The sequence below is a fragment of the Cucurbita maxima genome, unplaced genomic scaffold, assembly GCF_002738345.1.
Source record: "Cucurbita maxima cultivar Rimu unplaced genomic scaffold, Cmax_1.0 Cma_Scf00013, whole genome shotgun sequence".
NCBI lineage: Eukaryota > Viridiplantae > Streptophyta > Magnoliopsida > Cucurbitales > Cucurbitaceae > Cucurbita > Cucurbita maxima.
Window position 1 is genome coordinate 778,227 of NW_019272029.1, and position 13,996 is coordinate 792,222.

Consider the following 13,996-nt stretch of genomic DNA (forward strand, 5'->3'; position numbering starts at 1 on the left):
TGAAGTTCTTAGAAGATCATGATCTTGAAGTTCTTAGAAGATCATGATCTTGAAGTTCTTAGAAGATCATGATCTTGAAGTTCTTAGAAGATCATGATCTTGAAGTTCTTAGAAGATCATTGAACATTGAGTTCAGGCAGATCTTGAAGTTCTTAGAAGATCATTGAACATTGAGTTCAGGCATGGAGCAGCATCTATATTTGACATTTAATGATCTTAATATTCTCGTATATCAGAACTACTCCGAAAACTTGATGGATGGTTATACCGACTAGATTGAGAAATATCCTTTATTAATAATAATAATAATCAGAAACCAACATAATTTTTGTTATAAAATTTTATATTTTTTTTAAATCAACGAATCTATTAAACATAAAATTAAAAGTTAGTTTTATAGATATACTTAAAATATTCCAGAAAACGAACAAAATGTCCAACAAAAATAGAATTTAATTATAAAATAGACAAGTTTTAAAGTGAAAAGATTAATTCAATAATTAAACTTAAAATATTCAATTAAAAGAAAACAACAAAAATGTTACAAAAAAGTGCAACAAAAAATACAATTTTAACCTTATATTGAATGTACTTCCAATGCGCACTCAAAGTTTTGATTTTTTGTCTTTAATCTCTCTCTAGAACCATCCTCACCATTCGTGGAGCTTCCTTTAGAATAATAATCACAGTTCATTCAATCTTGATACTTTCTAAAAAACCCTCGTTTCCTCTCTTTGTAGAACTTTCTAGAACCCCACTTTTTCTTCCCTATAACCCCTCATTCTCCAGCCTCCTCCTTCCGTTATCTCACTGATCTGAGCTCAGGCCTACGTTCGTTCCTTATTTCGAATCCTTTGATCTTTTCGTTGGTTCTCTGTTCTCATTTTACCCCCACATGGATGAGGATTTTGATATCCCTGCTGCGCCTGACATGAACGACGACTTCGATCTTCCTGATGAACCCGCTGCGCTTAAGGTTGGGGAGGAGAAGGAAATTGGAAATCAAGGGTTGAAGAAGAAGCTTTTGAAGGAAGGTGAAGGATGGGTCACTCCTGAAAATGGCGACGAGGTTGAAGGTACGTCACCCACTATAACCTGCTACTGATCTTTCTATTTTTCGATTCTGAGTTTTTGGGTTGTTGTTCTTTCTGTTCGTAATGTAGTTCACTATACTGGGACTTTGCTGGATGGGACTCAGTTTGATTCGAGCCGCGATCGTGGTACCCCGTTCAAGTTCACTCTTGGTCAAGGTTAGGCGAAATTTATTGGTTGAATGTTTCTTTTATGTGTTAGCATTTGGCCAATTTTAATGGGAATTCAAGTACATTGCTTCTGGCTGATTGTATGTTGCTTATTTTCCTGTGTGGTTTAATGGAGTTTATTTCTGTGAGAGGAAATTTTAGAAGCCGTAGAATGGTTTATAAACAACGCTGTGTCAATGCATCCGTTTTCTCAAAATTTGTATCTTCTGGGGATACTTATTGCTATATAGAGGAACTTCTTCTGCTCTTCGTGGTTCTTTCTTGCTAATCTGTGCTTTGAGATGCAATGTATTCAATAATGAGTACTCAAATGATGTTGCCCATTAGGATGGGAATCTGTTTTCTTTGTTTGATTTTTCTTTGAGGGCATTTACTACTAGCATGCCTGATTTTGGTAGTTGTGAGATCCTACATCGGTTAGGGAGGAGAACGAAACATTCTTTATAACGGTGTGGAAACTTTTCCCTAGTAGACGTGTTTTAAAAATCTTGAGGGAAAGCCCAAAGAAGACAATGTTTGCTAGCGGTGGACTTGGGTTGTTACAAATAGTATTAGAGCCAGACACCGGGCGATGTGTCAGTGAGGAGGTTGAGTCCCGAAGGGGGTGGACACGAGACGGTGTGCCAACAAGGATGTTGGGTCCTGAAAGGGAGTGGATTGGTGGTTCTACATTGATTGGAGAAGGGATCAAGGGCAAGTGAGGACGCTGGGCCCCGAAGGGGGATGGATTGAGAGATCCCGCATAGGTTGGGGAGGATAACAAAGTCTTCTTTAGAAGGGTGTAAAAACCTCTTCCTAGTAGACGCATAATAAAAACCTTGAGGGAAAGCTCGAAAGGGAAAGACCAAAAAACTTGGGGACTTCAACTGTTACAGTAGTTCTCTTGGTTTCTTGGTTTCTGGCTCAGGCGTTTTCGTTCTTGAATGCTCATTCATGTCATCTTAACCTTTTCTTTTCTCTATGGTGCAGGACAAGTGATCAAAGGTTGGGATCTGGGTATTAAAACAATGAAGAAAAGTGAAAAAGCTCTTTTCACCATTCCTCCAGAACTGGCATATGGTGAATCTGGCTCCCCACCGACCATCCCGCCTAGTGCGACATTGCAGTTCGACGTCGAGTTACTATCTTGGACAAGCGTTAAGGACATATGTAAGGACGGAGGAATATTCAAGAAGATCCTAACTGAAGGGGACAAATGGGATAATCCGAAGGACCTTGATGAAGTGCTAGGTGGGCACATATGTTAATTTTTTCCGTGCATGTCATTTATCATGCAATTGTTCTTGTCTTATAGCGGTTCTTTTCATGTCATGTTACTGCAGTTAATTTTGAAGCTAAGCTAGAAGATGGAACGCTTGTTGCCAAAGCTGATGGAGTGGAATTCACCGTTGGGGATGGTAATTCTGCTCCTTTGACTTTGATTGCGTAAATATGTTGACTTTGATTAGGACAAAGATGTTCTTGTCAGTGAATCTCAAGTAAAGTGTACCTCAAAACAGGTTACTTTTGTCCTGCTGTTGCGAGGGCTGTAAAAACCATGAAGATAGGTGAAAAGGCGCTCCTCACGGTGAAGCCACAATGTAAGTCCTCAACAGATGCTGCTCCCCAAGTCAAGATTCATTCAAAACTCTCTTAAATTCTTCTTTTTGTTGTTATAGATGGGTTTGGGGAGAAAGGTAAACCAGCCTCGAGTAATGAAGGTGCAGTTCCACCGAATGCATCGCTCAATATTACTTTAGAGTTGGTATCTTGGAAGACTGTTTCAGAAGTTACCCCTGACAAAAAGGTTATCAAGAAAATTCTAAAAGAAGGAGAAGGGTATGAGAAGCCAAATGATGGAGCCATTGTGAAAGGTTAGTTTCTAGTAAACCCGAGTTGATATGTATGCTCCAAATGCTAACTCAAGAACTGAATTGCAGTAAAATTGACTGGGAAGTTGGGAGATGGCAATGTATTCTTGAGGAAGGGATATGATGATGGCGAAGAGCCATTCGAGTTTAAAACCGACGAGGGTATGTGTATGCAATGATATTATACTCTGTTTTATTTGATGCCTTCTCACTGAACGGACATGTTTACCTCTGTGTAATTTAGAACAAGTGATCGATGGCCTCGACAAAGCCGTGGCGACAATGAAGAAAGGAGAGATAGCCCTGGTGACAATAGCACAAGAGTATGCTTTTGGATCGTCCGAGTCACAACAGGAACTAGCTGTAGTTCCTCCAAACTCAACTGTGTATTATGAGGTCGAGCTGGTGGCTTTTGACAAGGTTTGTACTTTGTTGTGCAAATGTGGGAACTCGGCTTTCATATCCGTTTTTCATGTTTTATAATGATCTCATAAGTATTCTCGTTTCTTCAGGAGAAGGAATCATGGGATATGAATAACCAGGAAAAGATTGAAGCTGCTGGTAAAAAGAAGGAAGAAGGAAATGTGTTGTTCAAGTCTGGAAAATTTGCTAGAGCTTCAAAGAGATATGAGAAGGTGAGTAACACTATTCTACTTGCAATGTGAGTTTATGAATGGAATATAGACTTATGTCGACTTGTTTACTGCGTTGTGCTTTTGAGCAGGCTGTGAAGTTCATTGAATACGATTCTTCGTTTAGCGAAGACGAGAAAAAGCAGGCGAAGGCATTGAAAGTTGCATGCAATTTGAACAATGCAGCTTGTAAATTGAAGCTAAAGCTATACAACGAGGCAGAGAAATTGTGTACCAAGGTGATCCAAGGCATTTCTTCTAAACAAATTCTTGAAGAAACTATTGGTGTAAGTAACCTTCTCTCAAATGGCTGCAGGTGCTGGAACTTGAGAGTTCAAATGTTAAGGCTCTCTATAGAAGGGCTCAAGCGTATATCGAACTAGCGGATTTCGATTTGGCTGAATTTGACATCAAGAAGGCTCTCGATATTGATCCGAATAACAGGTATGCACCTGTCCTCCTCTGCAATGCTTGAATACTCTGTTGCTTGTAGATTCTTGTCAAGTCATTCATGGTGATGCCATCAGGGATGTGAAATTGGAGTACAAAACACTGAAGGAGAAGGTGAAGGAATACAACAAAAAGGATGCCAAGTTTTACGGCAACATGTTTGCCAAAATGAAGAATTAGAATCAGTCTAATCCAAGGAGGAACCAGAAGAAGCAGTGCCTGCATTTCATACACGAGGCAACGGACAGTGGTCAGCCTGTGAGTTCGATATTCGGTTCGGTTCGAAGGAAAGTCGAGTGGTTTTCCACTTAACTCACAGTAGTTTTAACTAGAGGTTTGAAGTTATAGAGTTTTGAACTAAGAACAGTGGGATGGTTCCTTGTGGTTTCAGAGTGACATTTTAACCATTTTTATTATAATGAAGTTGTCCAACTCAATCTCTCTTGTAAGACTCAGATTTTAATGCCATTTCCATTAGAGCACTTGCAAATGGTTGTCAGGCAAAGCATTCAAACATGTTTCCAACACGCAGGGATGTCTAGTTTACTTGCAGATTTGAAACCATGCGAATATGAAGAATAAAGAGAGTAGGAAGAGATTTTTTCCAGTTCTCTAAATGGGTTAGAGACAGAAATTATATTCTCCGACCCGGGGGATAGAGACAAAGATGGTTTTCTTGTTTTCTCCGTGGACATCTATAAGTGTCATCCGACATGGAAAACAAACACACGCTCCTAATAAAAGGCATAATCAATAAGTTGGGGGAAACAACAACCTTTGTTTTGACTAAAAAGGAACTCAAGTTTCACAACATCAATGAAGAAATTATAAGTTCATGGTACAGAAATCATGAGTTTGACAAAAATAAAGAATCAAGGTTTCTCCAACCTCAGAACATCCTGTTCTTGACACCTGCATGTATACAATCTTCTATTTTATCACAATCTTTCCCCACAGTTTCATGCTCCTTTTTTTCCCCTCTATAACTTAAACCATCTCACATCATTTGCTCGACTTGAATCGATCAAGACTACGACGCCGATCTCAAATACACGAGCAAGAAGTGATCAACAGTTTCAATCGAGAGCAAACGAGCTTAAGAACACTAACTGAACTACTATGGTTCTGCGTAGGTCACACATGACCTGTAAGTAACCTATCTGCATGAACTAACTCCAAAATCTTAACAACAAAATTTAACTGACCTGCTCTCCAATTAAATCAAGACCCACAACTAGAAAAGAGATACCCTGAAACAATAGGAAGTAGAAGTGAATTCCTTGAGCAGACAACAAACTTCTCACTGAGGCAGTCAACAAAATGACTGCAAGAGCCAATTCCTTCCTGTACAGACGATTTCGTTTGTTTTTCCCTACTTTTTTCGATATCTCGAGCTTGGTCAATTCCTGCAGACCTGATTCCGAAGAAGATCGATGAAGACTCGTACCCTCAACTAGAGGCTCTAGTTCTTTTTCCAAAGCAACAAGATTGTTTTCGGATGATCTTCCTAGTTTCTTTGTTACTATCCATTCATACGAACTTCCAAAGTGGAATAGCCCCGATATCATGGCATTGAATTTGGTAACGGACATAGTGTTTTCGAATAGAAGATAGGGGACTAAGAACGGAAACGAACGTGGTGCAGGAAGAATATTTAAGATGGACATGATTCCGGGCACATAGCAAACAACCCAAGCTGGTAGATGAGCTTCTGGAAGGAACATGGAAAGGGGGAGAATTATGCAGAATAAGGTAAAGGAATAGAAGGGAAGGATGAGCTTTCGCAAGAGGAAGAACAGAAAAATCAAATTAGCTTTCTTCTTCCAGCTCACCTGGAACATAAAAACCAGTGTTAGCAAGTAGCAAGCATCAAACTAAGCATTTGAAGTTCCATACCTTTGATTTGAGTACATCAAAGAAGCACAAACGAAATAGCTGCATCGGGCCCGAATGCCACCGGTGCTGTTGTTTCTTGTACGCTTCGTATGATTCTGGAAGTTCACAAAGGCACTGAAAATTTTAACGGTTAGAAAATATCATCACCGAAAACTTTGCGATGAAGTTCGAATGCATTAAAGAAATCGCACACCTTCACATCATTTAGATATATGAATTTCCAGCCACAAAGATGAGCTCGGACTGCAATATCCATGTCCTCGACCGTTGTTCTTTCTAACCAGCCCCCGCAGTCTTCCAGAGCTTTAATTCTCCAGACTCCAGCAGTTCCATTGAAACCAAAAAAATTGATGAACATACCATTAACTTGCTGCTCGACCTCGAAATGGAAGGATAAATTTATGTTCTGCAATCTTGTGAGCAAGTTTTCGTCCTTGTTCACGAACGACCACCTTGTTTGGACCAATGCAAGTTCATCATTCCCCTAATGGAGAAAATGTAGACGCTTTATTGTTGTATCAGAGGCCTCTCCTAAACTTATGAAAAATATTGTATAATATATATATAAAATAGCCTAACGCATATGAAATGTAGAAATTTATTATCAATTCCGAAAATTCTCTTGTAACAGCCCAAACCCATCGCTAGTAAATATTGTCCGCTTTGGCCCATTACATATCGCCGTCAACCTCACGGTTTTAATATGCGTCTACTAAGGAGAGATGTTTCTATACTCTTATAAGGAATGTGGGATCTCACATCGGTTGGGGAGGAGAACGAAACATTCTTTATAAGGGTGTGTAAACCTCTCCCTAGCAGAAGCGTTTTAAAAACCTTGAGTGGAAGCTCGAATGGGAAAGCCCAAAGAGAATAATATCTGCTAGCGATGGGTTTGGGCTATTACAAATGATATCAAAGCTAGACACCGGACGAAGCATTTTTATGGTGTGGAAATCTCTCCCTAGTAGACGCGTTTTAAAAACCTTTTGAGGAAGTCCGAAAGGGAAAACTCGAAAAGAAGAATATCTGCTAGCGGTGGGCTTCGGCTATTGCATCTCTCAATACCCATCTTGCAGCTTAGAAGGATAATCAATTCAATTACCTTAAAATGTGGAATAGTTTTCTTTAAAAAGTCTGGTCCAGGCTGAAAATCTGCATCAAAGATTGCCACAAACTCGTAATCTTTAACGTAATCGCACCCCATGGCAGATTTGAGATTCCCTGCCTTGTAGCCCGTACGTATGAGGCGGTGTCTATACAATATCCGGACACCTCTCTGTTGCCATTTTTGTACTTCAGCCTTGATAAGCTGTTGAACATCTAGCTCATCAGAATCATCTAAAACCTGTATGAGCATTTTATCCTTTGGCCAGTCCTGGATACAAACAGCTGCAATAGATTGTTGATAAACCTGTCCCACCCACCAGTCAGCGTAAGTATGAAACAGATATCAAAGCAACAAGACTTACAGATTAGAATGCCAATGGAAATAACAAAAACAAAGGAATTCTGTCTCTCATTGGCCTTTTAAGAAACATCCTGAAAACCCCTTCTGTATTTCTATTCAATACAGCTCAGAATTCATTAAACGTGACGACAACTAGTTACTCACCCAGCTGTCCATGAGAGATCCCATATCGATTGGGGAAGAGAACGAAACATTCTTTATAAGGGTGTGGAAACCTCTTTCTAGCATATGTGCTTTAAAACCTTGAAGGAAAGCACAGAAGGAAAAGCCCAAAGAGGACAATATCTGTTAGCGGTGGGTTTGGGCTGTTACAAATGGTATCAGAGTCAGACACGGGGCAATGTGCCAGTGAGAAGGCTGAGCCATGAAGGGGGGTGGACAAGAGGTGGTGTGGCAGCAAGGATGCTGGGCCCCGAGGGAGGGTGGATTAGAGGGTTCCACATCGATTGGAGAAGAGAACGAGTGCTAGCGGGGGTGGACACAAGGTGGTGTGCCAACAAGGACGTTGGGCCCCAAAGGGAGGTGGATTGGGGGGTTCAACATTGATTGGAGAAGGGAACGAGTGCCAGCGAGGATGCTGACTCCGAAGGGGGTGGAATGTGAGATCTCACATTGGTTGAGAAGAAGAACGAAATATTCTTTATAAGGGCGTGGAAACCTTCCACTAGCATACACGTTCTAAAAACCTTGAGGGGAAACACAAAAGGGAAACCCCAAAGAGAACAATAAACCTTGAAGGGAAGCACAAAAGGGAAAGTCCAAAGAGAACCATATCTGTTAGCAGTGGGCTTGGACGGTTAGAGTTCCACTCGTAATGGGTACCACTTTTGAACATCCTCATTGTTAAATAGTATATTTAAGAACCTTGTGGACAGACGTAACTATTCTAAATTTGAGAGGAAATAACGGAAGTATCATTCAAAAACTGCTCGGCACTAAATAAATGATTCATAAAATCACTCCTAAAAAACTAAATTTCTTAACAACAGCCATGAACTATCACAAATCTACAATCTACATTGTCAAATATGAACGACACATGCAACAATAACATAGAAAATGGAGTTAAAGAGGGGTGAAGGAACACCTACATCTTCTTACCTCCCTCTCGTTGCACATGGGAATCTGCACCAATACCATTGGATAATCCTCAGGACTAGCAGCATTTTTGCCCGTGGAAGAGTACTCGAAAGCCGCAACGGGCTTCAATCGCCTGAACTTGATCCAAAAACACCCCAGCATTAGAAGCAAACGATCCACTGACTGGATCAGGAACAATACAATGCAGAGATTGATCAAGCATTGCAGCGATGGAGACAGGTAATTTCCCCGAATCTGAAGCCAATTAGCATAGAGAAACCCTATGAATCCAAGCACCTCCGCAGAAGCAGAACTCACAGAAGGGGGGCTGAAATGCCAGCCATTGAAGTACGCCACAAGCTCAAAAACGAGCAATAGAAGCACTACAATCAAGAACACCTTGATAATCCTGTAGAGCCGAGACGTGGCTGAATCAGCTGGTGAATCGGGCGATGAAATCCGACGATTGGCAGTGCGGACTAGATAAACGATACCATTCGTGATTGAAGCCAATGAACCAGCAATCTGCTGGAATTTCAACAGCCAAACCCACGAAATCTGGCGGGCACTCCTGGTCCTCGCTCGGTCCTTATCGGCCATCCGATCTCCAGGGCTCCCAGAACTCCGGATCTCAACGGAGAGAAATGCAGGCGAAGTCGATAAGTTGTCGGACTTTTCCAGCAAGAGTTCGTCATGGTTCCTGTCTCTTTGCTTGTTCCACCATTCTTGGAACTCATAATTCGGTGTTCGAGACATTCAGAAACCCAGAAATCAAGAAGAAAAACCAACAAAATCACAAGACCCAGATCTCTAATTCTCCTCTTCAACCAATGGAAATCAGTAATTCATCATGCCAAGCAAAACCCAGAAAAGAAAACTAAAAAACTCGCAAGACCCAGATCTCTAAATCTCCTCTTCGATCAAAGGGAATCAGTAATTCATCTTGACAAGCAAAACCCAGAAAAAAACCCTAACAAAATCGCAAGACCCAGATCTCTAAATCTCCTTTTCGATCAATGGGAATCAATAATTCATCATACCAAGCAAAACCCAGAAACAAAAATGGAAGAAACTTGAGTAGATGAGACAGAAATGGAAGCTGCGCTGGAAATAGCAGATAAACACGGTATTTTTTCCCTTTGTTCCTTTAAAGTTGGTGTTTTTGATGGTTTTTTCCTAATGGGAAAGTGAAATGTAAAAACTTAGATGCAGAATTTGATGAATGAATGTAGGAGTGAAGAAGGCAGGCAGGCCATGTGCGAATGCGAGATTCTGAAAATGGACCTTACGCGAGCCTTCACGCGCTGCTTAGCGCCACTGTATGCGTTGGATAGAGTAATCTAATGCTTTGTCTGCGCTCCAATTCTCCACGCTTCCATTTTTCTTTCCAATTTGCCATTACATGAGTATGGCACTTGTCTTTTCTGTCTCAGATTTTTACCATTTTGTTCTACTTTGCATACTCATTTTTGAAAACTTCCAATTTTTACTTCAGTCTTCATGATCCATTTCTTGTAAACAACTCATTGACTTGTATAAGCAAATTGTTATATCTTTTTCAAAGCTCCTCAAAGTTTCAAACTATTATAAATGAATGATTGGTAAGGATGATCATACTTAGTATGGTAGCGGTGGAAGGCTGCAACGATGGTGGTGGTGATAGTCCGTGACAATTGTTGGGTTGCAACATGGGAGAGACTTAGGTTATAGTTTGACTACGAAAATGCTACTAAGAAATAGGAGTGCACATTCAACCCTACAACCCGGACCAGTCCAACCCGAACTACAAGGATTGGGTTGGGTTGAATTAGTTTTTCGAGTTGTTTAGGTTTATTTTTCTGAATCCAAACTGACCCGGTTCGATTTCGGGTTCATGGGACACTCTTGTTAAGAAATATTATTTAAAATAATTTATTATTTTGGATCAAGGCCCAAGCAAATCCCATTAATGGGCCGATAGAATAACAGGCCTTTGGATCCGTTAGGCCCACACTTTTACCGGTTCAAAACAATAGTTTATTAATATATAAAAAAGAGGGTGAATTTACTATTATACCCTCATTTTTTTATTTAATTTTAAATAGTAAAAAGAAAAGATGGTGACACATTATGAAGTCAATAATATTACCACCAGCTGTGAGTGAAAAAGACTCGAGAAGAAAAGGAGAATAAGGTCATTTTCCTCTAAGATTTTATGAAATAAATAAATAAATAAATAATATAAGAGATTTATAATAATTTGGATTATTTCACAGCTGAAACGACGCCCCGGACGCGTTTTTCACGATGGATTATTCCATATACTCAAAATAATTGCTTTTTTTTTTTCTTTTTTTTATTTTATTATTACCATTTTAATTCTAAAGCTTTATTTTTAGTTTTAAATTTTATAAATTTAAATTTTTTGCAAATTTATAAATTTATTTATTATTAAAACAAATTAAAAAAAATTCAAATTTTTGTCCATATCTTCTAAACATTTATTTTAATATTATTATTATTATTATTGTTGTTGTTGTTAATATTTTAATTTCTTTTTACGATATAATAAAAATATTGATATGTTGTGGGGTGGGGGAATTAAGCATTATATATATATATATATATATATTAAGAAAAAGCATTATAATTATTATGTGTGGTAAATAATAATGATAGAAATAGCAATTTCACGTACACGTGGACATCATTTGAAATTTTTTTTTTTTTTTTTTTTTTACAAAGATTGTATTTGTTATAAATTATGATTAGGATTGATGGGTTAAACATTATAATGTTGTATTACTTGATTTATGAAAAATAAATACAAAATCAAGTTGAGGCGTGTGAAATTATTCTTCCTAATTAGTAATTATCATATTCAATCATAGATTATGATATAAACTATAGATACTTAATATCATTATAGTCAATAACCAATTTTGAAAAAAAAAAAATTCATATTAATTCTATATAAACGACAAACTTGACTTGTTAAGATATTATGTCTTCGATAAAAAAAAAAATCAAGTCATCATATGTTGAGCTCCGACAAGTTTGACCAATCAGTTAAGGGCGTTCCCTCCGTATTTTAAAATTTTGAAGAAATTCATATCAAAATAGAAAAAGGAAAAATAAAAAACAAAAACAAAATTTCTCGTGGATTTGTGTAACAACTCAAACTCATCGTTAGCAGATATTGTATGCTTTGACCTGTTACGTATTTTGTCAGCCTCACGATTTTAAAACGTGTGTGTTGGAAAAAGTTTTTAAGCTCTTATAAGGAATGTTTCGTTCTCATTCTAATTAATAATTTTATATATAAAGAAATTTTTTTAATTATTTAAAATCTAAATAAATATTGGAAAGAAAGAAAAAAAAAAAAAAAGTGAAGGGTTTGGTTTGAGTCTATGTATTCTCCTAAAAACATTGGTGCCTTTTTGCTTCCATTTGTTAGACGAACACGACTCTCCACAATGGTATGATATTGTCCACTTTGAGCATAAGCTCTCATGGCTTTGCTTTGGGCTTCCCCAAAAGGCCTCATACCAATGGAGAGTGTATTCTTAGATTATAAACTCATGACCATTCCCTAAATTAACCGATGTGGGACTTTCATCATCCAACACCTCGGTTAATTTAGGGAATGGTCATGGGTTTATAATCTAAGAATACACTCTCCATTGGTATGAGGCCTTTTGGGGAAGCCCAAAGCAAAGCCATGAGAGCTTATGCTCAAAGTGGACAATATCATGCCATTGTGGAGAGTCGTGTTCGTCTAACATGGTATCAGAGTCATGCCCTAAAACTTAGCCGTGTCAATAGATTGGCAAATCCTTAAATGTCGAACAAAGGACTCCAAAAGGAGTCAAGCCTCCTCGAAGGTACGAAGGCAGTCAAAAATGACTAAGACTCCAAAGGAGTCAGCCTCGATTAAGGGGAGACGTGCTTTGTTCGAGGGGAGGTGTTGGATGATGAAAGTCCCACATCGGCTAATTTAGGGAATGATCATGGGCTTATAAGTGAGGAATACTAACTCCATTGGTATGAGGCCTTTTGGGAAGCCCAAAGCAAAGCCATGAGAGCTTATGCTCAAAGTGGACAATATCATACCATTGTGGAGAGTTGTGTTCGTCTAACACCATTAAGACATGAATTTTAGGACTTTGATAATGACCATTCACCTATATACTCCTCATTGCCAATACGAATTTTAACGGAGCGTGTTGTATGGAGAATGAGTATGGACCCTGTCTATCTATAAAATTTACTACTAACGATTAACCGTGTTTTTAGAAACTCTAAGTCGTGGTGAAACAAGAGTCACGGCTAAGACTCGTCTTGGAATAGAGCTAAATTGCGCGGCACAAACTAAAGTCGATTAGGAAGGGATGAAGAGGAAAATGGGGAAAAGAATATTGAATATAATAATAATTAAAAAAGGGAGAGAGAGAGAGAGATAGTGAGGGAGGAGTGGGTTAAAATTGAAAAATTGAAAAGGAATAATTAGTTAGCAGGTATAGGGTTACACACTTTATAACATGATTGAGCTTATTATAATTTTAATTCACATCAACAATATTATATATATATACACACACATTACCACTACGCTCCAATTATAAGCTTCTTAATACTAAATTAAAATATTTAATTTTATGTTTAATAATTTTTTAATTTTTTATTTTTTTTAAAATTTAAATAGACAGAAATTTGTTTAATTGTGTAATATATAAAATAATAATAATAATAATAATAATAATAAAAGCAACTTTTCCAAGTCCACTAGTGCTTTAATCTTTTTTTTTTTTTTTTTTTCTGAATTAAATTTTTTGAAAAGTTTAGATAATAAAGGGTTTTTGATTCATTGGGCCTAGTCACAATCTCACCGCTGCCAACCTGGATGCTTCTTTTTTTAAATACCCTCTTTTTTTTTTTAATTTAAAAATAAGTGGTAAATTATTATTCTCTTTATGATTAAATTTAATTAATTGATTAATTTAATTAATTGATTAATTCCCCACCCAATAGCCAATATCTTCTAATAATTCAAATTAGACTTTTTTTTAATAATAATAATAATTTGTTTTTAGATGAGAGAGTGCATTGTAGACAGCTGGTTACAACGTTAAGTAAGAATCAAATCTATTTGATTACTTCATAAAATAGCATTGATTTGACAATACCCCAACCAAACATTAATTATTCATTATTCATTATTATTACTACCCCTAAAGTTCATGTTTTTAATTATTATTATTATATTTACTTTCTTTTTCTTACATTAAAGGACAAAATGTCCAACACCATGGCTGATAAATTATAAAAAAAAAAAAAAAAAAAAAAAAAAAAAAGAGAGACAAGAACTGTAAAAAATAA

At 37.6% G+C, this 13,996-nt stretch overlaps 2 protein-coding genes across 2 annotated transcripts; one reads left to right on the forward strand and one right to left on the reverse strand.

The window, feature by feature from the left end:
* Nucleotides 1-666: 666 nt before the first annotated feature.
* Nucleotides 667-4,683, forward strand: LOC111488009 (peptidyl-prolyl cis-trans isomerase FKBP62-like). The gene is made up of 12 exons (XM_023135565.1): nucleotides 667-1,076; nucleotides 1,164-1,250; nucleotides 2,232-2,492; nucleotides 2,585-2,659; nucleotides 2,762-2,842; nucleotides 2,921-3,115; nucleotides 3,182-3,274; nucleotides 3,357-3,532; nucleotides 3,625-3,747; nucleotides 3,837-3,983; nucleotides 4,061-4,188; nucleotides 4,272-4,683. The coding sequence occupies exons 1-12, from the start codon at nucleotides 896-898 to the stop codon at nucleotides 4,372-4,374; spliced, it is 1,650 nt and encodes a 549-aa protein (XP_022991333.1). The 5' UTR covers nucleotides 667-895; the 3' UTR covers nucleotides 4,375-4,683.
* A 275-nt stretch (nucleotides 4,684-4,958) lies between these two features.
* On the reverse strand, nucleotides 4,959-10,019 carry LOC111488008 (probable xyloglucan glycosyltransferase 6). Its single transcript, XM_023135564.1, has 5 exons — nucleotides 8,660-10,019; nucleotides 7,193-7,501; nucleotides 6,284-6,574; nucleotides 6,091-6,204; nucleotides 4,959-6,026 (listed from the first exon to the last, which is right to left on the reverse strand). Exons 1-5 carry the CDS (start codon nucleotides 9,392-9,394, stop codon nucleotides 5,391-5,393), a joined length of 2,085 nt encoding a protein of 694 aa, XP_022991332.1. The 5' UTR covers nucleotides 9,395-10,019; the 3' UTR covers nucleotides 4,959-5,390.
* Nucleotides 10,020-13,996: the final 3,977 nt, after the last annotated feature.

What these genes read in the sequence shown, in the direction of transcription:
- LOC111488008 (XM_023135564.1), bottom strand. Translation starts at nt 9,394, where the DNA reads ATGTCTCGAACACCGAATTATGAGTTCCAAGAATGGTGGAACAAGCAA. An exon ending in CCATGTGCAACGAGAGGGAG is followed by an intron (nt 7,502 to 8,659) that starts GTAAGAAGATGT and finishes TGGGTGGGACAG; the next exon opens with GTTTATCAACAATCTATTGC. An exon ending in TTGATGTACTCAAATCAAAG is followed by an intron (nt 6,027 to 6,090) that starts GTATGGAACTTC and finishes TTTATGTTCCAG; the next exon opens with GTGAGCTGGAAGAAGAAAGC.
- LOC111488009 (XM_023135565.1), top strand. Translation starts at nt 896, where the DNA reads ATGGATGAGGATTTTGATATCCCTGCTGCGCCTGACATGAACGACGAC. An exon ending in CGAGTTTAAAACCGACGAGG is followed by an intron (nt 3,275 to 3,356) that starts GTATGTGTATGC and finishes TGTGTAATTTAG; the next exon opens with AACAAGTGATCGATGGCCTC. An exon ending in GATATTGATCCGAATAACAG is followed by an intron (nt 4,189 to 4,271) that starts GTATGCACCTGT and finishes TGATGCCATCAG; the next exon opens with GGATGTGAAATTGGAGTACA.